Genomic DNA, 26,192 nt, shown 5'->3' with positions numbered 1-26,192 from the left:
CCGTACCACGCCGAACAACCCCCACACCTTTAACGTTATAAACACCGTCACATTATTTATTTCACATGAACGAGCGTCTCTGTGGAAAAAAGAAAACAGAGCGCTTATAAAGAGTTTAATTACAGACCAGCTTTGAGTGTAAACAAAACCAGATCCATTTATTAGTGAGCAACACACACAAGGCTGCAGAAGGAAAATATTGTTCAGGACACAAAAAAAAGCTGGAAAGAAAGACAGAAAGATTAAAAGTGAATAAAATAAGGAAAAGAAAGAAAGCAAAAAAATAGACAAATAGGAAAGGAGTGAGTAAGGGAGGAAAGAAAGGAAAGAAAGGAAAAATAAAGCTAGGAAGGAAGTAAAGAAAGAAAGAAAGAAAAGATGGGGAAAGGGGAAAAGAAGGAAAGAAAATAAATAAAGAACAAAAAAGATTGGAAGAAGGGGAAAGAGAAGAAGGGAAGGAAAGAAGCAAGGGAAAGCGAGAAAAGGAAAAAGAAAGATAGGAAGGAAGGAAAGAAATAAAGAAAAGATAGAGGAAGGGGAAAAGAAGGAAAGGAAAGAGATAAAGAACAAAAAAGACTGGAAAAAGGAGAAAGAGGAAAGGAAGGAAGAGAATGAGAAGCAAGGAAAAGAAAAAAGGAATGAAAGAACTAAAGGATGGAGAAAAGAAATGGGGAAAGTATGGAAGAAATTAAAAGAGAATCAGAAAAAGAAGGAAATGAAAGAAAGAAGAAGGAAGAAACGGAATGGACAGCAAAGGACAAAGAAGGGAGGGAATAAGGAAAGATCAAATTAAATAAGGAAAGTAAAGAAAGAGGTAAAAAAAAATGAAGGAAAGATGGGAAGGACAAAATAAATAAGGAAAATAGAGAAGAAGGGAATAAACACACACACACACACACAGAGGGTATGACGCTGGAGAAAATGCAATCTCGGTTCTCTGTACATCACACATTGCACCTTTTAAATAAATAATGCTGCTTTTTTCTGTGGATATTATACACGAGATCAAAGATAAAATTCAGTCGGACTTTTTTTATAAGTGTATAAATAAAAAGTAACACATAAATAAACATCCAGAAGACGGCTATATGAAATCTTCCTCTTCTTTTTTTATTTCTTTTTTTATTTCTTTTTTAAATTTTTTTAATTGTGGAAAATAAATTAGCGTGTATGTCTATGTACAGTCTGAATACTGACTCTGCGCCGGAGCCGAGTCGCACCGCTTCACACATCACAGTCGCGATAATCTGTCTTCTCCAGACCTTCATCCTCATCCTCCTCTTCATCCTCTCTCTGCTTGTCGAGGAACACAGCAGCGCAGGAGCTCATGGCTTGAGAAGGGAAGAAAAGAAGTCTGTTTTTTTCGGAAAAAATTATCTTTTTTTGTTGTTCCTTCCCGTAATAACGCATCTGAAACGTTGCTGCTTTGTCTGATTCACGTGACGAAGCAGGTCGGGATCCACGTACGACGGGACGGGAAGGACGAGTCAGTGGTCAACGCCTGGAAATGAAAAGAAGAGTGATTTCAATTCGCAATCCTTCACATGTTCTGTTATATAAAGGTGCAGTAAGGGATTTTCGCTCCAAAGCCACACCCTCAAAAACATGCTCTGGTAAGAAAGCCTGAAGAGGGCGGAGCTTTCTCGATCAACAGGTTGTTCTGATACGATAGCGTGTGTTGCTCCAACGTTTCTCAATTCCCCACTTACAACTTTAGTTCCTACTTGCGATTAGTTCCCGTTGACAGTTCCCATTAATCGTATCCTGTCTCGTTAGCATTACGAAGGGAAAAAAGTTCGGAGAGATCGTTGGTGATGCTGGTGAACGTACGTTGTTAATACAGTTAGCTTGATTTGCTAATTTAATCTGAACAAAGCTAGCACGACGCAGAGCATGTAGCTACTGCAAAAAAAAAAAAAAACACGCTAGACTGGCCACGCCCACAAGCAACAACCGAAGCGGTCGCTCCATGCCCACAAAAGACCAGCTTCAAAGCAACATGAGCAACTTGTTATGTCTTCGGGTGAGCTCGAACTTCTACTACTACTACGGCACCTACTTAAATTTCTTTAGATGAGCAAAGATAATCCAAAACATGAGCGGAATTTCATTTCAAATTAGCAAACTGAGCAAGAATAGTGGCTGAAACTTTTAGGTTTATGATTTCCTGTCCCTGACGTGGTATCCCGTACCCACGAAACTGCAAAACTGCACGAAAAAAATAAAGGCCTCTGTAGGTCACAATCCGGCTAAACCAATCACAGTTCTCGGGTGCATTCAGAGAACCGAAAACTGTTGTACGTCATCTTGTATGGGATTTGACGAATGACATCGTTTAAAGTTTTATTTATTTTCGAGTTTAGATATTACCAGAGATGTGAAATATGCCAAATATGACCAAATAATTTCTTATGTAAAAATCACTGACTGCACCTTTAATATTTTTGTGAAGGTCACATTTTTAACCCAGACATGGAACACTAAAATCTTAGCTCTGCGCTAATGACCAGAAGGGTTCGTGAGTTTTACATCCCAGAACTGCCAGTAAGCCCCTACTGGACCCTTGAGCAAGACTCGTAACCTTCAAATGCTCAGCTTGGATTGGATCGTGTCTCGCTCGGAAAGCATCTGCCAGACGTATAAAGGAGAATAATAAGACGGCACATAAATCCTCCAGAGCCGCGTTAATAACGTGCCGTCCTGCCATATCACATAATCACCTCGTATTTTTCAGTTTCAGGACCGAAACCAAAACACGCCTGGTCATGGGAGAGCTGAGCTACTGCTACTATAAATCTCCTTTAGCTTTGGACTAGATTTGATCATCTCCAGCATCTGGAAATCTCACTGATGACAGAGAACACTGCAAAGGTTTCCACGCCCTTAGAACAAAATGAAATATTCTGCTTTTTTCGTAAACATATAGCAGTACCTTTCATAAAAATTCACCCCCCCACTATGTAGTGTTACAATTTGGAACTGAAATAGACTTGATTTTGATTGTGTCCTGAATCTACACAAAATACAGTTTTTAACCCCCAGTGCAAATCAGGTTTATTGTCAAAAGTTACAGACTTTCAGCTGTTAGCGATGAACAAATCAAACAAAAGCGATTGAAATAGTTCGACACGAGGAATGCTTCAAGCGGTTTCCCCAAATTCAACTGAAAATGCAACTTATAATGACTTCTCCAGTTTCAAAATTAGTCACCCCCCTGAATAGACTCCCTCACAACAGCACAGATATGCAGAGCAGGTGTTGTCTCAAGCACACCTGATACTAAACTAATCAAGGGCTTCATTAGTTACAGCAGGTGTGCTTGAGCTGGAACACATGAAATACCTGAACTGGCTTGGGGTAGAAAATGTCTGAAATACCTGGACGGGGCAGAAAAAGGAAGCTATCAAGGCTGCAAGCAGATTTGTGAGAAGGCAGGTTGTGAAAAACCCTCGAGTGACTGTAAAAGACCTGCAGCGAGACCTGGTGTAACAGACACTGAGGTTTCAGTGAGCACAGTAAGGCGTGTACTAAACTCAGAAAGTCTCCATGCCAGAACTCCAAGATGTTCACCAGTACTGACCCAAAAGCACAAGAAAAGTCGCTCAAAATCATATAAATAATCCACAGAAGTTTTGGGATTGTGTTCTGTGGAGCGATGAAACAAAACTGGAACTTTTCAGCACGATGGATCAGCGGTACGTCTGGAGGAAGAAGAATGAAGAAAGAACACTCTGTCCACAGTCGAGCATGGTGGAGGCTCGGTGATGCTCTGCGGCTGCTTTGCATCCTCTGGCACTGGAAACCTGCAGCGTGTGGAAGGCGAGATGGATTCAGTGAAGTATCAGGAAATCCTAGGAGAAAACTTCATGCCGTCTGTGAGGAAGCTGAAGCTTGGGAATCACTGGACCTTCCAACAGGACAATGATCCCAAGCGTATCTCAAATTCCACCAAGGCTTGGTTACAGAAGAAGTTCTGGAAGATTCTACAGGGCCATCACAGTCACCTGACTTGAACCCCATAGGAAATCTCAGGTGGGATTTGAAGGCGGCGATTGCAGCACGCAAACCCAAGAATATTCCTGAACTGGAGGACACTGCTCATGAGGAACGGGAGAAGATTCCTCAGGAACGCTGCAGAAGCTCTGCATCTCGTTTCCAGCAGGTCATAACAGCAAAAGCCTGCTCTACTAAGTACTAAAGATTCTCGCCATGAAGGGGGTGAATAATTTTGAGACTGGAGAAATCATTATAAGTTGCATTTTCAGCTGAATTTGTGGAAAACACGAAGTATTCGTCGTGTCGAACTATTTCAGTCGCTTTTGTTTGATTTGTTCATCGCAAACATCTGAAAGTCTGTACGTTTTTACAATAAACTTGATTTGAGATGGGGGTTGAATCATTTTGATCACAACTGTCGCTCTTAATATTGAACTGGGGAATAAAATTAATATAGTTTGACAAGTAAAAAATTTTAAACTTGCATAAATATCCCCGCAAACAGGAGTCACCCTGAGTGAACCCAGAGTTTGTTAGAGCAAAACATTTTTTGCAAAACACGTGACCTATTAATGACGGCCACACCTACACCCCTGCGACAAGCAACCGAAGGTCAAAGCAATCAGTTCGGATAAAAAAGAGGTGTGTGTAGTACGCATGGAGTTTTTAGTGCAACGATCACGCGTACATCGTAAAGACACGCCCACCTCGTGAATTTTATCCCAGAGCGAAACGATCGGAATTACTACAGAAAACTAATGCTGTCCAAATGGTTCTGTCGTCATGGGAACGCCAGAGCATTTCATTTACCATCTGAAACCATTAAACGCTAATTAACTGGAACAGTGAAGCGGACTTCGTTTAAAAAAAAGTCATACATGATCGCTGATTACAGACAAAAAATTTTTTGTGTTTGTGCTTTTTTTTTTGTGGAAAAACAACTCGAATTGTTGAAATAAATGAACATCTGTGGAACCAAATACGCCAGATATCCAGATGTTATAAATGACTTTGGCTCTTTCGTTTTTGTACTAAAAGTGTGCAAACTTTTACGTTTAACTAGAAGAAATAAAATCACCAAATGTTTGAAAAGGGCTAAAAAATAAACCAAGCGAGAAGCTGATAGTGTGTAAATGGGAAACAGAGGTCAGTAATACCCTGGTTAACGACCTCGGTGGTGCTGGGAGTGTTTTACAGCGTGCTTTCGGGTAACTATTTTGAGTACTTTTGTATGTATCCGTTATTTCAAAATAAGAACTCAAACCGAACCTGCATTAAAACACGAACCGCTCAAACACTTTCCTCTCATTGGTTACTGAAATAAAAGAAATAGTTAAAATCATTTTCTTTTTTACTTACAGTTACAGGACCCGGAGTGTTTGACCTCGAGGACGAGGCCTCGCGAGCAGGCGGCCCGATGCATCTCGCACTCGCTGCGGTACGTGGCGTTATCGCTGGCGCACACGCTGTCTCCGGGATGACTCTCGGGACACTCGCTCTCGCACACGGAGCATCGTCCTCGACCCGTCCTCATGTCCCACAGACACTTCTTTCCGTCTGGGCAGCGGATATCGTCGCACGAGTGGGCGTCTGAGAACAGGAATATGATAACGAGACACACTAAAGTGGAGTCATGTGTTATTATTACATCACGGCTAGCTAATGAAGCCCACATTTTCAAATGAGGACTATTTAACTGCATCATGCAGCTTTAAGAACTTTAAGTTCTTTAAGTGTAGCCCCCAATCAGCGAACTTCCTGATCCTAATCCTGATCCCTAATCCCGTCTTACCTATGCACTTGCCCTCATAGGCCACCCCAATGGACCTTCCCAGAATGCACGTGGCTCGTCGGAGATGGCAGGCGCTGGCGTAAATGATGCCGTCGTTCCCACACAGGTACTGCTCGGGTGAGGTCACTTCAGGACACACGCGCTCGCAGGTCACACAGTAGGCGTTGTTGTTCTGGTCCACCACGCAAGACGAGCTTCCCGGGCAGTGCACGTCGTTACACGTCTCTGTGAGGAAACACAGTGGGATGATACGACCTGTAACATTTTAACCTTCGTAATTAAGCAGTCACGTTTTATTTAACTCCGTTTATGTTCATGCACTTAGCCTGCCAGGCTCGTTCTTTATCACGTCAACAAGTTGATTTGAAATGAAATGCATAGTCTAGCTAAAAAAGTATCCTGGTTTCGTCTGTGTTTGTGTAGATCTCATACTGAATTATTTCACAAATGAAAACAAAATCTAAGATAAACAAAGGTGATCTGAGTAGACACACAATACAGTTTTTAAATGATAATGTTGTTTATTGAAGCAAAAAAAGTTATCCACTACCAACTGGGCCTGTGTGAAAATGTATTTGCACCCGTAGTTACTAATTCCCCAGATCTATGAAACAGCATTGATAATGGGGTTCAGCTGGACTAGACACAACCAGACCTGATTACTGCAAACCCTGTTCAACCACATCTACACTTAAATAGAACTTTTTCAACAGCTGGAAGTTGGTTAAAAGGTCTTACGGAGTAACACACTATGCCAAAGGTGAAAGAAATTCCAGAAATGATGAGGAACGTGATTGAAGTACATCAGTCTGGGAAGGGTTACAAAGATATTTCAGAGGCTCTGGGACTCCAAAGAACCACAGCGAGAGCCGTTATCTCCAAACGGAAAAACTCAGCACGGTAGTGAACCTTCCCAGAAGTGTCCGACCTTCTAAAATTCCTCCAAGAGCACAGTGATGACTCATCCAGGAAGTCACAAAAGAGCCAAAGACAACATCAAAGGACCTACAGGACTCTCTTGCATCAATAAAGGTCACGGTTCATGACTCCACTATCAGAAAGACGCTGGGCAAAAATGGCCTCCATGGAAGAGTGGCGAGGTGAAAACCACTGCTGACCCAGAAGAACATTAAGACTCGTGTGAATTTTACCAAAACACACCTTGATGATCCTCAAACCTTTTGGGAGAATGTTCTGTGGACTGATGAGTGGAAAGTGGAACTGTTTGGAAGACAGGAGTCCCGTTACATCTGGCGAAAACCAAACACAGAATTCCACAAAAAGATCGTCATACCTACGGTCAAGCATGGTGGAGGAAGTGTGATGGTGTGGGGATGCTCTGCTGCTTCAGGGTCTGGACAACATGCAGTAATTGAGGGAAACATGAATTCTGCTCTCTACTAGAAAATCCTAAAGGAGAATGTCCGCTCTTCAGTCCGTAAGTTGAAACTCGAGCGCGACTGGATTATGCAGCAAGACAATAATGATCTCCAGTTATTGGAAGCGTTTGGTTGCAGTTATTGCTGCTAAACCTGGCACAACCAGACTTAAAGTTTAAGCCGGCAATTAGTTTTTCACATAGGTGACAGGTGATTGATAACTTTTTTTGCTTCAATTAAAAATAAATAAATAAATAAATAAAACCAGTATAGTGTGTTTAATCAGGTTGCCTTTGTTTTATGTTGCATTTCATTTGAAAATCTAAAGCAATTTAGTATGGAATATACACAAAAACAGAAGAAAATCAGGATGGGGCAAATAATTTTTCACAGCACTATACAGCTGGAGCCTATCCCACAGGCACAAAGTGGGAGGACACCCTGGACGGGGTGCCAACCTATTGCAGGGCACAATCATTCACACATTACGGATCATTTGCAAACGCCAATCAGCCTATAATGCATGTCTTTGGACTGGGGGAGGAAACCAGAGTACCCAGAGGAAACCCCTGAAGCAAGTAATGCTAGTTAAATAGTTTCAAATCCTAAAGTTTGAGACTAATCCCAGCCAGGGTTTGGAACAGATCCGAAATTCTTTATCAAACCTGATTTAGGGCTAACCTTAGATAAAAATGTACAAAGTCCACGAATAATCCATAATCCACGTTAATCCATCTCAGAGTCAGAAAAACAGAGCGCATTGAGGAAAAGGGTTAAACATAGACTTAAGCAGTGACGTAAACGTCAGTAAACGTGATCCGAAGGTTTCGAGTTCAGATCCCAGAACTTTATCGGCCACCGGGTTGAATTTATTTATTTTGTTATGCAGCGTTCACAATCACAGGTGTTTGTACTCACTCTTGCACTTCCCCTGGTACTGGGCCACCAGGTTGGGGTATCTCCTGCACTTGGCTCTGCGTAGTGCGCACTCGTTGCGGTACGTGGTTCCGTCCGAGCCGCACACCGGGCCCTTGAGGGTGTTATTGGAGCAGTCCGGAGCGCACACGCAACGCGGTTTGTTTCTCCGGTTCAACTTGCATTTCTTCCCAGGACCACAGTCCACGTTATCACACGTCTCTGTACAGGTCACAAATCAATCCATCAGTCAGTCCAGCAATCGATCCAGCTCTGTAACACTGCTGTACGGTTGAGTACAAAAGTTTGCGCACCCTTCAGTACCCCTTTTTTATCGTAAGTAATGAAAACATGTTAAATTCACACATGTTAAGATATTAAACATAATTTAAAAAAAAGAGATCTCATTTCTCTTTCAGATCAGGTCATGGGACATCTTTAATTTCTTTCTTCTTTGTTTTCACGTCTTTATTTATTTATTTATTTTTTTGCCTCATGTTTTGGATTGTGGGTGTGTCTTGTTCCAGAAGATGCCCGCATTTCCACATTTCACCCCACATTCCTCCCCTACCTCTCCTCCTTTCTGTATATAAATTGCAAATTAGATATACCCTTTAAACCCATAAGCTATAAGGGATGCAAACTTTTGCACTCAAATGCTCCTCTACATCTATTTGCAATCGATGTTAAGGTTCATTTTCGGTTCTTTTTTTTTTTTTTTTGGCAAAAGAAGGGAAATCTGTGCCGGGTGAGAGGCGTACCTTTGCACGGTATGCAGTTTGGTGCACCGCCGTGCATGAGCAGCCATCGGAACAACGTGTTGCTGGGAACGTCCTCCTCGGTCCACGCCATGCCGAGCCTCTCGCTCCTGCAGCAGTCCTCCCGGCTCATTTCAGACAGGTAGAGCATCTGACAGCGGCCGTTCTTCCCCTGCTCGTACCAGCAGTTCCCAGCTGGAGAGAGAAATCACGAGGAGAAATTGTTCACACATTTACACACAACGATGAGCTGAATTTATCCGAGTATGGAAACCACGCACAGCTCCGAGCAGACCAATTCCCTTCAACCAGGTGCTTCTTATCAGTGCCAATCTGGGTTCTTCAGTCTCACAATCTCAGAAATAAAGGTACTTTCTCTTGTTGATAGCATACTACCATCAAGAGTACTCTTTATACCTGAGAAGGTGCCCCTTGTGTACCTTTTAAAAATGTAAAGCTTTAAAAGGTACATCAGTGGTCCTTAAGTTCCAGTTGTGCCTTCAATTAGTTATAAATCTACATATGAAATGCAAAAACACACTATCATTGTAATCTTGATAACACCAGTCCTGCACCAAGAAAAAGTACGTTTAGTACCTTAATCTATATTGCAATTCTACATTAAGATTCAGTTTTGTTTCTTTTTTGGCAAACCTTATAGAAGAGGAAAGAAAATCCTTGCTGCATCAGTGCTGGACCTTTACACGGAATGCAGTTTAGTACAGAACATGAACCCTTTACAGTACCACCCCAGCAACAACAAAAAGCACACTTTATTTCCTCGTACTGCAATGGACTACACATTTAAGATTTGAGGATGGAAATGGACGCACGAAAGCAGAAAAAAAAAAGCAGTAATTTACACAAAGGACTCAAATTTCTCTTCAGTCTGCACTCTCGGATGTAAAAGTACCAAACTGTAGGCCTACTATTCCTTGTTGTTGACAGCATGGGACCATCAAGTACACCTTTTAAAAATAAGTCAAGGCACATAATCAGACCTTAAGAACCACGGATGTTCCTTTAAACAAAACAAAACAAACAAACAAAAAAGCTCATTAAAGTTTCACAACATGTGTATCTTTAGGTACTGTAGAAGGAGAACCCTTGATGATATGGCACCATTGACAGGGAAAAGTAAAAGTGCAGTTTGGTACCTTTATTTATTTTATTATGGGTTGCGCACATGAGATTTGAGTCAAACTAAGAAAAGGGTGGAAATGGAGGAAGTAACGCAGGAACAGAAATCATTTATAACTAAAAAGCACTAAAAAGTGTTCCACAGCACCCTGGATTTGTACATATTGTACATGTCCTTGTTTCTCGGTCAGTACCCTTACCTTCTGTGAGTGGAAATGTGGATGTAGTACCTTTATAAAAAAGTTAAGGTTCATAACTGAACCGTAAAGGTACCTTTAAAGGAACAGCACTGTTTGGTTCCCCTTGTTCCTTAAAAGATGCCCCAGACCAGGCATGAGTTTCATTATAAAAGCTGCCCGAGACACTTGACACAGTGTGTTAAAAAGTCACACACTTCTAAAATACACACTGCGCTTTAAACTCCTTAAACAATACCGAAATGATGGTGACGACTACACACACACTGGAACTGTGCGGAAACAGATCCCACCATCTCACAGCCACCGGTGCGCTTATATACAGGAGAGAAAACAACACCTGGGATCAAAGTTATAAAAGAGGGAAACAAACAAACAAACAAATAAACAAACAAGAAAACTCCGCAAGTTTTGCGCATTTTCTTATTTATTTATTTATTTATTTATTGCGCATTTTTCCCAGTGCGCCTTCAGACGAAACGTTCCCGGTTTAAAGCCCCTCCACATTCACTTTCCCTGCTAAAGGCACCCGAAAATAAAAAAGGGTTGTACTTTGAAAGGTGCTCGTTTATTTTCTGGAAGTGATGAAGCGTTAAATAAATAAATAAATAAATAAATAAATAAATAAAGCAAAGACGGTTAAAAGTGCGCATCTCATGTCATCTCAGAAGAACACACTGAAATCGGTGTAAAAATAAAATAAATGAATAAAAGTTTCTCAGAGAAGTCTTTTAGCTCTGATCGGATCAGGATTCCACATTTTCCTGATTTCCCACGTGACAGCGGCTATAACGCGTTATTACCGTAAACTCGATGCTCGTCAATGAAGTGCGCGAGCCAGAGCACAAGCAGCGACGGAAAGCGGAGCATCCTGATCCCAAAACTAATCCCGATCCTGATGCTGATAATCCCGGTGTGCTCTTCCTCACACTGATCCCAGCCGGGCTCTGTCATCCAGCTCACATCCACTCCCGCTTTTTAAATCTATAGGAGCGCCTGTGCTCCAGGGTTGCCAGATTGGAGCGACTCTCATCTGAGCAAATTCCTCTTACAAAAAACAAAAAAAACAAAAAACCAAACCTTCCCCAAAAAACCCCTCTGCAACATAAATGACAAATCCTCACGCTTAAAAGGTTTGCACTGATGGCTGGGTAAGAAAATGTAAACATGCATTTCTTTTTACAACTCATTACAAATAAGTGAATTTCCAAGAGGATGTGTCGGTAAACGTGTTATCCTGGTCACAGTGGCTGTTGATCCGAAGTCTATCCCAGGAACACTGGACGTGAGGCGGAATACGTCTTGGACGGGATGCCGGTCCGTCTCATTTGCACGTAGGGATTTATTACAATTTAGCATAGTGGCTTGTTTTTGGGAGGTTGGGAGGTTGGAAGAAACCGGAGAACCCAGAGGAACACTGAAAGAGCACGTGACAAATCCGCACAGGCCGTAACTCGAGCTCGGGATCGAACCCGGAACCCTGGACGCATGAGGCGGCGACACTTAAAAGAAATATTCGGAAAAGAGGCGTTGTAATGATGCAGAGGATATGAAAGAGGTTGAAGACAGCTGTAGAAAACCGTTAAGCATCTCCCTGAAGGAACCCTTGGAAAGTCCTCCATAAAACCCTCCAACAGTGTGTTTCCCTGTTAGAAAGAGTTCCAAGTAGAAAAGCTCTTGAAACTATTATCCAAAGAAATCTTTTATCTACAAGTTATTAGAGAGGAAGGAGTCTCCAGTGTCAGCGCTTTGTAATGGTCAGAGGTAAAGCTGCAAGTTGAAGTTTTTTTGACATCTTCAGGACAGAGGAGTTTACGCTTCTCTGCGGTTTCTCTGTAACACGGCAATTTGTGTGGGTTGTTTTGTATTATTAACTTTGAGGGAAAGGAGAGGATGCTGAAGGACTCTTTATTGCTGCTATAACGTAAACAAGAACTTGTTTTGAGGACAAACCACATCATTGGCAAACTGCTGTGGTATAAGAGGAATAAAACACTTCAGTACGCGCTGATATATAAAAATTCCTTACTGTGACATTTAGAGACATACTGATAAGAATTATTGCTATTTAAACCCCGATAAGACGTGGTTGCCTGACAATAATGGGACTTGAACCTTCTGATCAAAGCGTTAACGATAAACATCTTTTTTTGTTGTTGTTTTGTTTCCCACACTGAATACAAATGTAATAATATCTACGGTACCTGTTAAAACTGTAACTACTCGATCACAATCTAAATTATATTTCTAAAAAGGAACAAATTTAAAAACAACTCGACCCATAGCTTATCCTCCCAATCTGGCAACCATGTGAATGTTTTTCAGTGGGCGGGGTTCAGAAAGTTGCGGTGGGCGGGGTCAGGGCTGGGAAACTTCACTCACTGACCGAAAACATTTTATCAGGTGACATTTATAAAGCTAGGAACTTTTCTCACTGCGAACTGTTGCGCAAGGAAGCACTTTGGAATAATAATAATAATAATAATAATAATAATGGGATTAACATAATAACAATTTCGTAACATGAAAAAAATAATATTTTAAAATAAAAATTATTACTATTAGTCCTACTACTAAATAATAATAATAATAATAATAATAATAATAATAATAATAATAATAATAATATACCTAAAGGAGTGTGAAAGGAAATATATAATATTTAGTTCACTTAGGAGTGAATAAATATTTCAGACTAAACCCAAAGTAAAATATTCTGTTCTAAAGTGCGCTTCTGAGTGATGGGAATAAAATCAGAGACTCGGTCTCCCTCTAGTGGCCAAGCAAGCGTTAATCGAATATTACAGAATTCATTTCATAACACAGCAAAACTTTTTTTGTTTGTTTTTTTTTTTTGTGGAAATGCTAAATCAACAGTTGCGTGTAAAAGTTTGCATTCACCATGATGAAAATTTAAACGTGCCTTTATTTTACAATTTATTACAAATAATAGAATTCCAAACGATGACATGTTAGTCAGTAAGAGCTTTTATCCTGACACTTTGTCTCCCTCTAGCGGCCAACAAGCGCTGCGTGTTATTTCACACGGAGAAAACCTGACCTGCACGGACTTCATCAAACATTATGTACTCTAAAATTTTATCCTTGTTTCCTCTTTGAGTTTGTTCAACATTTTGAGTTTGTTTGTTTATTTTATGTAATGATTCATTACATCTTGGTGGTAAAATGTTACAGCAGTTGTGGGATCTTTTAGAATTTTAGGTTGTATTAGTAAGACGAAAATCAGTTAAACAATCTAATATATTATACATTTATGAGACAATATCTAATCTAAAATTGGTGTCCAACAAAAAAATATATAAATTACGAGTACTTTAAAAGTAAAAGCGTACAACATAGCAACGGAGATTTTTTTTACTTCCGGGTTCATCCCGACGTATTACGTTGCTAGGTACAGTGTTGCCAGGGTGCGCTGTTTCAATCCCCGTCATTTAAATACGTGCTGGAAGTTATTTAATGTTGTGAAAATAGTAATTAATTAAACATATTGAATCCATGTTGAATCATTTATGATTACATCTATAGTTGATAGAAATATCACCAGACACGAATAGTACAGAAAATTATTCATTTCTAATAAGCATATCTGGCAACCCCGAGGAAAAACACCCCAAACAAATCTTAATAGCAGGTCCGCGCGCCTGCCAAAACAACCTCCATTCATGAATACCGAGGTAATTATAATAAAACTAACACTATAAGTATATGTATAAACAGTAATTCTGATTGTGTTAGGTAATTCCACAGCTGTCACTAGCTGGTTTTAAAATCAGACAGGCCTTTTAGCATTGTTCGCATCCTGCTAATTTTCCTGTTTGCTCTGTATTGAATAAGGTGACCGTGTTGTATTTTGCAAAAAGTGCCGAATTAACCGGAGTGAAATCGGAGATAATCAGAGTGAACTCAGAGCTAACGAGCCTTCAGCTGTGGCAGGAACTGGAGCACAAACACCCAAAGTAAGTAAATTACACATAAAACGAATAATAATAATAAGTTAAAAAATAGAAATCCACACCAAAACACCTTTAAACACGTGGTTTCTGTCATGCAGCGTTCACTGGCGCATCAGCATTACCGTAAATACACGTTTAACACTTAATATTTAAACTATACATGCAGCATTATATTTTTGTTGTATTTATTTAGGCTGTGTAAAGTTAAGTATTTTTAATGCATAACAATAATAAACCTCATCCATTCTATAGAAACTGTAATAATGACAAATATATACTTTTCTCTCTCTATTTTTTTTCGCGGTGTTCAATATTTACTGTATATTGTTCATGTTATTAAAGTAAAACCGTATCGTAAACTATTATAGCTGGTTTCTAATAACCATCATTTCTAATAATCCTGTTTTTCATTCCTTAAAATAATAATAATAAAATTATTATTATTATGAAGTATTTAAAACATTATTGAATAAAACAATGAAATGATATCTAGTATAAAGATGATAATATTTTGATATTGTGGTTGGTGTAACAAGTCTAAAGCACAACAAACATTTTATTTAACACTAAATGTAAAATAATTTAATTTATTATTATTACTATGACGTCATCATCTTAAAGAATCTTTGTTATTGTTCATTTCTATCTTTAATGCACATCTGTGGAGTGTTTTAATGCTGTTGTTTGTGTGTTTATGGCATAATTTTGACGTGAACGTTTCCCTGCAGACTCTCGGCCGTGCGTGAGCAGGTGGTTTTGGCCGTGAGGAGAGAGTACGTGTCTGTGGGCGAGCAGGTTGTGCGTCTGCGGCACGGAGACGAGGTGGCCGTGATCCCGCCGCTCAGCGGAGGCTAAACGCACGTCACAGGTTCCCCCATGTACACACACTCTCTTACTTCGTGAAGCTTTTTTGCAACGTGAACACGGGCGTGGCTAAAGGACTTGGGAATGTGATGTCGCCCCACGTCCGCCGTTTTGTTTTAAAACGAGACCTCATCAATTAGTGATGGGAAGTTCGGATCATTTTACCGACTCGGATCTTTGAATCTCGTTCAGCAAAATGAGCGAATCTTTTATTTGGAGTCACATTTGTCACGTCTGTTACCCGGAAACAGAAACGATTAGTTCACGTCTCGAGTCTTCGGGTTCGAGTCATTCGTTCATCCCGTGATCGCCCCGTAGGCTGAATACAGTGGGGCTGTGACGTGACGTGATGAACGAACGACTCGAGACGTGAACTAATCGTTTCTGTTTCCGGTACTGCATGGTGCATTGCCTAGGGCGTGGTCACCGGAAGAACGAACGACTCGAACCCGAAGACTCGAGACATGAACTTTTTCTATTTCCTGTACAGAACGTACGGGGATGTTGCAGTGTATGCACATGCGCGGTAAAAAACGAACGAATCACTCTCTGAGACAACTCGTTGTTCCCGAGTCACATTAAAGATTGGTATTTTAAAGATTGGTAATTTACAGCTGATTGGTGATAATCACATGAGTATGAAGAAATAAGTCAGCAAAGGTAGACTTTAGTTCAGTGTTAATCACACATTGGTGTGTGTGTGTGTGTGTGTGTGTGTGTGTGTGTGTGTGTTAAGAACCAGTGATGGAGGATGGACGGGGTCTGGACCTGATTAAACTCACCACAGACAAACTCTCCACTGATGCTGTGTCAGAATCGGTGACATGTTCCTCCTGTGGAGCCATTTCATTATTCATCGGTAGGATCAAAAGCTTTCTGGATGTATTTATTTTTTATTGTGTCGTTTGATAATGAGTCGACTCTTTGAATCGACTCTTTTAGATGATTGTTGACCCGCACATATGAGTTGTTTTTTTTTTTCTTTCTTTCCCTTTTGCTGTGTAATTTAATCTAAACACTTCCATAGAAATCTCTGTGAAATCTGAGCTGGTTTTTTTGGTAGGAATAATGTGAATGATTCAGTGTGACAGAGAATCGGCTGTGTATTTTATAATAACTTTTATTTATTACAGTAGAGAAAGATTTCATAAAACAATTTCAATTTCAGGCATAAGAAGAAGAATCACAGGTCAAGTTATTGCAGTTTGTCTGGTATAGAGCAAAAAAACCCCGAAATAGCACTGAGCTGTTAGGGAGTTGACTCCTTTTTGTGAGCCGAGTCAAATGATCTGACTCGTTGAAAAGATTCGGAATTCCCATCCATTCTGTAAAAGTTTTTGTGTTTAAACAATCCGGCAAACTCCGATAATTGTATTTGAGCATTTTGTCTCCATCACCCAACTTGTCTATTAATATACAGTATAGTCGGCTCTTTGAGTCAACATTCTCAGAAAAGAGTCGACTCGTTCACGAATGACACACCGAGCCTAGGTTTTTCCTTTTATAGGCAATGTTCCTTATATAGGCCATATAACTCCTGCAGGTGAAAACCTTTTATCACCATCTGAGCTGTTCAAGCAGCACGAGCGATGAGACGTGTGTTCGGCTCAGAGACGTATAAACGATTCAGCGGAGTAATGTTATTTCGTTTATTAAAATGTGGGGTAAGATTTCATGGAAGAATTTCAGCCAAAAATATCGACCTGCGATTTGTCCTTCAAAAATTTTGTCCGGTTTAGGAAAAAAAAAAAGAAGGTAAAAAAAAGGCAACGAGTCGTTTGCGTAACTGAAAGAGTCGAGTCGTGTCGGTGAGCCGAATCAGGTGATCTGACTCCCTGAACAGAGCCATCGCTAGTGTGAGAATTTCCGTGTTTCTTATTAATATATAAATGTGTGGTCCAGGAACCACCAGAGATCATTTCGAGGGAAAGAGGGTCGTTCAGCTGGAATACGAAGCGTATGTGCCCATGGCGGAGTCGGAGATGAGGAAAATATGCGCTGACGTGAGAAGAAGATGGCCGACAGTCCGACACATCTGCATCCATCACAGACTCGGGTGAGCAGCCGCAGCCAAAAATGCGTACGGTCTATGACGTCAGAGAAGTGTAAAGCTGCTAAAATCACAGCTCATCTGTATCACTTCTAATGCACAGTCTCCGCCTTCAAACTTTAAGCCACGCCCCCTACCTGAGTCTGATCCTGATTTGGTACCGAGCTTTAACATAAACATGCACTGTTATAGAAACTTAATCAACACCTGACGACCAAAAGTACTAATAGTCAGATTTCCTGATGAACAGACCTGTAATCTGTGTTATTTGCCTCCAGTTTAATTAAACCTTTAAGTTATTCTAGTATTTATTTTTTAAAATAAGCAACTTTGAATCTATAGATTTCAGTTTATTTCTAAATAAGTAGTTTAGTAAAATAAGGGGTGAAATAGCTACATTATGGCTTTTATTTCTTGAAATCTGCACTTTTACTGCACACTGATGATGATATAGGAGTTTCTGTTTCTGTAATCATGATATTGAATGAATTTGACGTGTGTGTGTGTGTGTGTGTGTGTGTGTGTGTGTAGCGTGGTTCCTGTTACCGAGGCCAGTGTGATTATCGGAGTCTCGTCACCTCACCGCAGTGACTCTCTGGAGGCCGTGAAGTACGGAATAGATGCTCTGAAATCCACTGTCCCCATCTGGAAAAAGGTTCGTCTACTACTGCGAGCTACACCGCTGCTCTGCTGGATTCTGATTGGTCAGGACGTGTTGATTAATTCTCTATAACTGCAGCTCTGGCAGTAGTGCAGGTTTCTATATCGTTTCTATAGTAACGGCTCGTTCAGAGGGACGCGCACGGCCGGTGCTTTGCATAAACGGATTAAAGTTGACTATAAGGAGATGTTTATTTAAGGTTTACGGAAGGAGTCTCCAGTGTCAGAGTTAAAGCTGTAACTTTAAATCTTCAGGACAGAGGAGTTTACGCTTTTATTTTTTTCTCTCTCTCGGTAACATGACACGCCGCGACCGTTTATAGCCACTATAACGTCAGTGAGAACTTGTTCCGTGGACGTTTCACGATGTAACTATAAACGGATAAAATGTATAAAGTGTCGTTCTTTAATAAAATCGTCATCGTATAAAACGAATAAAACTCGCTGTTGTTGTTGAAAAATAATCAACTTCAGATTGCTCCGCTTCATCGCTCCACCCCGTTAGATTAGTTTCCCATATCAGCCCCACACAGAGTGGTTTTATTCCCTGCTTCTCGTGGATGTATTTTTGTTTCATTTTTAGGAGATCTATGAATCGGAGGAGCCATGCTGGAAAGAGAACAGCGAGTGTCTGTGGACAGGAAGTCGTGCCGAGAGAAAAACGACTTGACCTTTGGACTGTAACGAGCTCCAGGGCTTTTATCTCTAAGCGGGGTCGTGAACCCACAGCTTGCGAGTGAGATGTGGCTTTTTTCTTGTTTTAATATGACTCGGCAATATTCGAGCAAATTACAAAAATATATATATATGTCTATTTAAGAGATGTTTCAAATCTAAACAAATATACTGCCAGGCTCAGAACTAGAAATGAAGCATTTGTGGGAGGAAAAAAAGATCAAATGTAAAGCAAAATGTATATATTCTTCGCTCTTGTGTGCTGATTTAAAGAAATAAAACACGTGCAGATATTTTACTCAGCTGCCCCCTAGTGGTCATTTTTTTTAACTAACTACAACCAATAAAGTGGAATCTCTAGGTTCACATGAAAGCTTTTTTTTTTCTTTTCTTTTCTTTTCAAATTAAAACAAATAAAGCTTAAACTAAACTTCCAGGCATGAAAGTTCTGATAGGATAAATTATCACAGTACAGTAAAACATCTCAAGTATTGATACTGGATGGATGATGGAAAAAAAAAAAGTTTAATTATTAGCAGTTTATGTTCGGGCTTGTAATTAAAAGAAATGTTCTTTTCATAAATATAAATATAATATATATTAAATGAATTCTTACACGTTTTAATGTCAACTGTGATTGATCTCTTTATGAATACCTCAAATGATTATTTCAACTAGAGAAAATCCCAAATTCTAGTGTTATTACTTGAAAATTCTTCACTGGAATTCATTCCGAGAACACCTAAAAGAACATGTTTTGATTAGTTGCTGAATCGTTCGTTATGATGCTTTCCAGTGACACCTTTCGGTGATGCAGGACCAATGCATGCACGACCGGCATGCATTGGTCCTGCACCACCGAAAGGTGTCACTGGAAAGCATCATAACTTATAACGAACGATTCAGCAACTAATCAGTTACTACCGTGACAATATCCTGATAAATACACCGTCAGATCCGTGCAGATCGCAGACAGCAGGGCAGGTAGGTGTGTCCGAGTCCATATATGGAAATCTGAGCAGTTCTGAGTGACAGGTGAGAATGTGGGTGTGTCTTCAAGCCCATATATGGAAGTGGTAGAAAGAAGGACGTTTGCTTATCTGATTTAACCTGATGGGATTTCTGAGAGGATTTTAAGTCACGTTCATGAACGTTCACCTTCTTCTCTGCTAACGTTCGTTATTAGAAAATGCTTTCGAAGACATTCGTTAAAAATGACACGGGAGGTTAAACAAACATGACCACTAGCTCTAAGGTACAGACGAGTACTTTTTAGTTAGTAAAAATGTCAATATAATATGTACGTACGTGTATGATTGTGAGTGTGTGAACACAGGAAAATAGAAAGATGTCAAGTCTTTTCAGAAATATTTAAATATGAATGAAAACCACGACAAATTAAGCAAATTACAATGTTTTAATGATCATTTGAATAAATTGCCCTGTTTGATCTATTATTTAGACAAAAATTGAAATAACGTACCATTGCAAAAAAAACAACAACAAACAACTTCTGTAAACATTTAGTGCTCTGATAAATTTATAGAAAAGCATTAATATAGTAATCAGTATTTTGAAATTTTTAATTTGAAGAATAAAACCTGACTACAGTACATATTTAACTTATTGCAGAATTCAGTAAATAATCAAATCTTAAATTTACACTCATGCTGTACAGTCTGAGTAAAGTATAAAAATACAAACTCTTACCAAAGCCTAAAGGATGGAATAATAATAATAATAATAAAAAATGCTACAAAGTTTTTTAAAGGTATGTTTTTAAAAGTGTTTTTTTTTTTTTGTTCCAGATGGTCAAAAAGAAATCTAAAATAAAGCGTTTGTGAAAATAAAATACAAGGGAAAAAAAAAAGATAAATCCAGAACGTTAAGTACGATCAGAATCACTAAAGCGAACTTAATGGGTAAGTGAGAAGTGAGTAAAGTGCCGGATGAACATGTAAAGAAACTCTAAAAAATTAAACAATACATTTTCACGTGAGGTGAAAAAAAAAAAGATAGATATTTTAGACATTTATTTATTAATTTTTTTAAATTCCCAAAAACGTCATTCTGCTGCCTGGGGCGTGACGAACACGTTTCAGTCAGCAGAGTGTTTAAATATTACAGTACAAAGTGTTCCAGTAGTTTAGTTAATGTTTTCTATTCCTGAGAGAGAGAGAGAGAGAGAGAGAGAGAGGAACGAATGCATGGTGTTTAACGATACATAAAATAAAATAAAATAGCTATATTTATGGAATCTTGTTTCCACCGCGTAGGGGAAAATATTACGCTCGTGATTGTGAATCATCATCATGCGACTGCTCATTAATCGGGAGTTATTTTTATACAACTGCGTGTCAATCAGCTCTCTAGTTCAGTAGTCTGGGCGCTGAGCAGCGAGGCGGCCATTTTGAATGCTAAAATGCTTTCCGGTGCACTGGAACGTCCGCTCCGTAAAAAAAAAAATCCCACAATGCACCGCAAAAACCAGGAGCATCGACGCTCGTTATGTTCAAACCGGAAATAACGTCACGTTTACTGAAGCCTCTCAGCTGGAGACAAAATGGCCGACGAACTCTCAGGCAACTTCCGTCTACAAATGTAAGGAGCTTGTTATCGTTGTTGTAGCGCTGAAACGATTACTTGCGCTAAGGATTTTTTAAAACTTTATTTGATGTTCTATATAACGTCTAATGACGACATTTAAGTGTTTAGAGATTTTTTAAAAATACGCTCCTGCCTGAAGTACCGTCACTGAAGCGCACGGGATTAAACTAACAAATCGATACGACATATAATGTCAGAAAGACATCGGTCATGTTGTTGGTTAAATGTCAGCGGTGACGTTTGACAACACGAGTACGTAGTCGTGTCGGCGGAAATCCAGTTATCAGCGTCCAAACGTGTAGTGAGTCAGGGTCCTTATTAGTGCCCTAACTCGTGTACTCGATGTACTGATTCATCACCTAGAGAGCTAGACAGCTGTTTGGGACGAACCCTCCCTCAAATTTAGTTTTTTCAATCTCGTAATTGCGAGTTAATAATTGCTCAATCGTCAGTTCATATCAATTTTTTTTGTTGTTTTAACGTCACGATTGAGTGATATTTACTCGCAGTTGCCTGAAAAATAATTTGCAATTACAATTTAAAAATTCCGTTATTTTCACGAAACTGTGCCTTTTTTTCCTCGCAAATGCAAGTTAACGTCACTTAATTAAGTTAGAGTTAATAATTGCTCGGTCGGCACTTGATCTCAAAATCGTGTCATTTGGATGCAACTTTTTTTTTTTGGTCACAGTTACAAGTTAATAATCATTCCATTGTGTCTTTATTTATTTTTTTTAAATCTCGAAACTAGGGGTTATTTTCACAAACCGTCACATTTTCCGCTCACAGCTGCTAGTTAATATCACTCAGCTGTGACTTTACATCTCACAACTGTGAGCTAAAATTTTACAATTGGCCTTTTAAAAAAAATAATCTCAGTAATAATTATTAATATCGCACGATATTGACTTAGTGCTTCCTTTTCCTATAATCACTCAGCAAAACCCCGTAGTGTGTATGCGAGGAACATAAGCTGCGAGATATATATATATATATATATATCTGTGTAATATTTACTCATACGCAGCAGAAACAAGCTTTTAGACATATTTGATGTAGAGATTTTGCTCATTCGGTTTTAATGCATCTTCTAATGACGATTATATAAATATACACAGTTTATATACAGCACTCTTGTTTCACAGCTGATGAAGGATTTTGGTCCGAAACGTCCATTTTCTCTGAAATCTTATACACGTCCCGTCCACTTTATTAGGAACAGCTGCACATTCATGCAGTCATCCCAATCAGCCAACCGTGTGGCATGTATAAATGCATCAAATCATGCAGATACAGGTCAAGAGCTTCCGTTAATGTTCACATCAAACATCAGAATAAAGAGAAAGTGTGAACAAGGTGATCCAGCCTGCAGACCCTCCGCTCACGGGATGTTTTTTTTTTTTTTTTTTTTTGGCGCCATTCTGTGTCAACTCTAGAGACGGTTGTGTGTGAAAATCCTAAGCCCATCTGGTACCGACAATCCTGCCAGGGTTAAAGTCTCAGAGATGTCACTTTTTCTTTATTCTGATGTTTGATGTGAACATGAACTGAAGCTCTTGACCTGTATCTGCATGGTTTTATGCATTGTGCTGCAGCCACATGATTGGATGCTTCGATAGCTGCGTGAATGTGCAGTTGTACAGGCGTTCCTAATAAAGTGGATAGTGAGCATGTATACATGTTCTAAAAAAAAAAAAAAAACGTTGTGTAACAGGATGTTGAGCACTTGTTTCCTGTTGGTTAAACATGTCCTCCTTTTCAAAGTTAGCCATTCTATTAGGACAAAAGTAATGGCGTCCTATGAAAGGAGGAGGAGTTATTATGGTAGCTGACGTGCTGCGGTTGCTTAACCATGTGACTGGAAGAGTTTGTGCTCCTTCACCGTTTGGTCTTCGTTTTGTCTTTTTTTTTTTAACCATTCTTTACTTTTTATGGTTTTATTGGTGTGTCAAAATGTAACTCGCAGTAATTCGCAGCTTTTTCGCGATCGCTCTTGGCGGTTACAGACAGTCCAGTTTGGCGAAAAACATTCTCACACAACTTTACTAAAAGATAAACGAGGCCTATTTGAACTGAAGCCTTGATTAAAGAGGATGAAAACTTTTGCACTCGACTGCCTGTAATGTTAAATGTTCCACGTGTTGTCCGTCAGAACGATGGTTTTTGGCCGCACCTGAGCTAGCATTTCACCAAAAAGCATTCACGCTACTAATGATCGAGTAGTGGCTCGTTTGAATGGCTGGGTGATATGACTTCAGAATAAATGACATCGAAAAAGTTTTGTTGTCGCCGTCAACACTGAAATGCGACGTTACTGAATATTGAGAAACGTTTCTCGTGAAAATGATACGTGTCATGAAATGATGCTCCAATATGATTAGACCGGTTTTAAAAATGAAAAATATGTAACAAAAAAAAAAAAAAAAAAAGATATTTACATAATAATGTTGTTCTGTGCTCGTCAATAAAACTAGTTTTGTCAGGAAAAAGGTCAGTGCAGTCTGCGTATCATTTTCAACAATATTTCTCTATCAAATATATTTACAGTATTTCCAAATAAAAGTAAAAATACAAACAGGAACGGAAGCCCATTTCCCGTGGCTTACGCTGATGCAGAGACTCGGAGTGAAAAACGAAGCGTTCTCCAGTGTTGGCGAAAATAAGCAGCGGATGTGAGGATCGTCCATAGCAGCACGACAGTCGGAGTGTTGTTCCTTTGCTTTTCCATTCGAACCAGATCGCAGCCTGCTGCTGTGTGTTTGAGGTTCACCTCCTCACTGCTGTGCATCTGATCTCCGTGTCTCCGAGGGTTACTTTAGCTCGAGCTGATCCGAGATCAGATAGTCTTGAACCGGACGGGGGAATCCGTCTGGGTCTCACGGTTGTCCCGCGTTGTCCTGTAGTCCTTCTGCTTCAGCACCGTCATCGCCTCTCTGCAGCTGCTGGTATTTACGCTTAAAGAAGCCCAGCTGAAGAGATCGCACCACAAACATTTAAAAATAAAAATCGAATTCGCACAATCTTTAAACGTATCGATCGGCTGAGACGTGTTAAGTCGCGATTTTGGTTTTATCCTGTTTTCGATTTGACTCTTTCTTCCTCTATTCAGCACTTTGGTCAGCTTCGCTGCGTTTAAATGCGCTTTAGAAATAAAATGTACGTACTGACTTACTCTTTCTGAAAAAGAAAATGAAATCGTACCTTCCACAGCACTGCGACAGCAACAGCCAGCAGGAGTAATCCTCCAATCACACTGCCCACGATCACTCCGACAGGTACATCACCTTTGGCACCTGGTTTACTCACAGTGACATCGACCTGATGAGGAGGAACAAAATGGCCGTGAACTCTGAGGCTGTTTTCACACTTAGCACAAACGCTCGTTCATAACCAAGTGTTAACCGGGAAGTTTCCGACTTCCCAGTAGGAAAGATCCGTTTGAACGAGTTTTTTTGAAAGAGCTCCGACGTCTCCCAGTTGCGATTGTGTGCTGTGAAACGTAAGAACAAGCTTTGTCGTTTGTACTGAAATTGTTCAGTAGCGGAGATTTCAGTACATCCCCGATAAATATATTTATTGAACTGATGTTAGCTATATACTTGTTTAATGTTAGCTAAATCAAACATAAAGTGTTCCGTACCGTCACTTGTTTGTGGGCGATAACGAGTAGATCAGACTGAGACGTCTCGATCTGAGCGTTCACGTCTAATACGACCGACTGGAAATCAGCCTAGAGAGAGAGAGAGTGAGAGAGAGAAAGAAAATGAGTGAAACATACCTATACAGCTTTTATATTGTGGCTTCACACAACAAAAATATTATTCTGCTATTTTATTCTAAGGCTTGAAGGACTGGGTTGCCAAATTGGTTAATCGTCTGTCCGAATGTGGCTTTATTAATGCGGAAAAATCTCTTACTGACACAAGCCACAAGATACTTCCCAATCTGTTCATTTACAAACCATACCATAATAATAATAATCATAATAATAATAATAATAATAGGGAAGGCAAGGACGGAAGAGAAGGAATGTAGGAAGGGAATGGAAGGAACAGAATGAAAGAAAGGAGTGATGGAAGGAAGAAGAAAGGAAGAAATGAAGGAAGAACGGATGTCAAGGAAGGAAGCAATAATAGTAACAATAATAATTTTCTCCAAGCTTGGAAAATCTTTAGTTATTGTCCACTAGTGTTTAAATTATTATAAAAATCTATAAACTTTTATATGTCAAAAACTATAAATGTTGGTCCGTTTAAATTTATTTTACAATATCAAATGTTTAATTATATTGTGATAATAATAATAATAATAATAATAATAATAATCGTAAACTATATAAAGCAGTTCTGAAATAATTACTAAAGCAACCAGTTAATAATTTTAATTATATAATTATAGTTATTATAACTGTTTTTGAAAAAAGTATTAATATGCTTGTGTATCATTTTTATCTATTTTTTCTCAGGTTTTTACTTCACTGCACTGAATCAGTTCTCTCCCTCGGTTTAAACGAGAGTAAATTGAGTCATAACGTTGAAAACAGCCAATCCAATCTGGCAACCCTGCTGTCGTTCAGCTTGGTGAAGACAGGACAGCGGTTAATCGAGGAAGCGTAGCTGGTCAGCGAACCTCGGCGAACGTTCCGTTCCAGATCCTCGCGGAGACGCTGATATAGTAATCACTTTTCACGCTCAGGTCTTTCAGCACGCACTTCAGCTGCTTACACACGGCCGTGTCGCAGTTCTGTGGGGTTAATACATTTCGACATTTCAGACACAAGTGTTTCAAGTGGGTTGGACATGAGTGTAATATTTGTGTGTGTTGCATAGTAAATGCTTTTACAATATAAAATAATTGCCTTTATTAAATGCGTATTTAGTCTGAGATTAAAGAAGAAAGAATTTAGTGTCAAAACATTTTTTTTTTTTGGGAGATCCAGTGCAGATTCTATGCATTCTGATAATGTTATAGTGTACGTAAAAACAGATCACTCTCTCTCTCTCTCTCACTCACACTCACACACACACACACACACACACACACCAGGTGACTGGTTCCTCGGAAGCTCTCCTTGGTGAATGTGGCTGTGTATTCTTTGTCTCTGATCTTAAACGGGTCGATCAGCGCTTGGGTCTCACACTGAACATCACTCTGCTGAGAGACACAAACACACACACACCTTTAG

General features: G+C 39.6%; 4 protein-coding genes across 5 annotated transcripts in view; 2 read left to right on the top strand and 2 right to left on the bottom strand.

Moving 5' to 3' along the window:
• Window positions 1–390: 390 nt before the first annotated feature.
• On the bottom strand, window positions 391–12,436 carry LOC128620624 (follistatin-A). Its single transcript, XM_053645831.1, has 6 exons — window positions 10,981–12,436; window positions 8,844–9,035; window positions 8,086–8,304; window positions 5,789–6,013; window positions 5,356–5,586; window positions 391–1,501 (listed from the first exon to the last, which is right to left on the bottom strand). Exons 1-6 carry the CDS (start codon window positions 11,129–11,131, stop codon window positions 1,488–1,490), a joined length of 1,032 nt encoding a protein of 343 aa, XP_053501806.1. The 5' UTR covers window positions 11,132–12,436; the 3' UTR covers window positions 391–1,487.
• A 393-nt stretch (window positions 12,437–12,829) lies between these two features.
• Window positions 12,830–15,019, top strand: LOC128620301 (molybdopterin synthase sulfur carrier subunit-like). The gene is made up of 3 exons (XM_053645179.1): window positions 12,830–13,872; window positions 14,033–14,154; window positions 14,880–15,019. The coding sequence occupies exons 1-3, from the start codon at window positions 13,861–13,863 to the stop codon at window positions 15,004–15,006; spliced, it is 261 nt and encodes an 86-aa protein (XP_053501154.1). The 5' UTR covers window positions 12,830–13,860; the 3' UTR covers window positions 15,007–15,019.
• A 740-nt stretch (window positions 15,020–15,759) lies between these two features.
• Window positions 15,760–26,061, top strand: LOC128620300 (molybdopterin synthase catalytic subunit-like). 2 transcript variants are annotated; one of them, XR_008388115.1, is made up of 5 exons: window positions 15,760–15,874; window positions 16,918–17,071; window positions 17,597–17,720; window positions 18,309–18,461; window positions 25,473–26,061. XR_008388115.1 is itself a non-coding variant. In XM_053645178.1 (4 exons), exons 1-4 carry the CDS (start codon window positions 15,760–15,762, stop codon window positions 18,393–18,395), a joined length of 480 nt encoding a protein of 159 aa, XP_053501153.1. In that variant the 3' UTR covers window positions 18,396–19,070. The 2 variants fall into 2 exon arrangements, 1 of the variants encoding a protein (XP_053501153.1); XM_053645178.1 differs by lacking the exon at window positions 25,473–26,061 and having other exon boundaries at window positions 18,309–19,070.
• The window catches only part of LOC128620299 (integrin alpha-2-like), a 38,783-nt gene continuing 32,370 nt past the window's right edge, over window positions 19,780–26,192 (bottom strand). The window contains exons 25-29 of the mRNA XM_053645177.1: window positions 26,051–26,161; window positions 25,637–25,750; window positions 24,648–24,737; window positions 24,209–24,325; window positions 19,780–23,976 (exon numbers count right to left, since the gene is read on the bottom strand). Coding sequence (XP_053501152.1) covers window positions 23,884–23,976; window positions 24,209–24,325; window positions 24,648–24,737; window positions 25,637–25,750; window positions 26,051–26,161 — 525 coding nt within the window. The 3' untranslated portion in view covers window positions 19,780–23,883. The remainder of the gene's footprint in view (window positions 23,977–24,208; window positions 24,326–24,647; window positions 24,738–25,636; window positions 25,751–26,050; window positions 26,162–26,192) is intronic.

The sequence above is a fragment of the Ictalurus furcatus genome, chromosome 16, assembly GCF_023375685.1.
Source record: "Ictalurus furcatus strain D&B chromosome 16, Billie_1.0, whole genome shotgun sequence".
Classification (NCBI taxonomy): domain Eukaryota; kingdom Metazoa; phylum Chordata; class Actinopteri; order Siluriformes; family Ictaluridae; genus Ictalurus; species Ictalurus furcatus.
The sequence above is the reverse complement of the archived record's forward strand: the minus strand, read 5'-3'. Positions and strand labels throughout refer to the sequence as shown.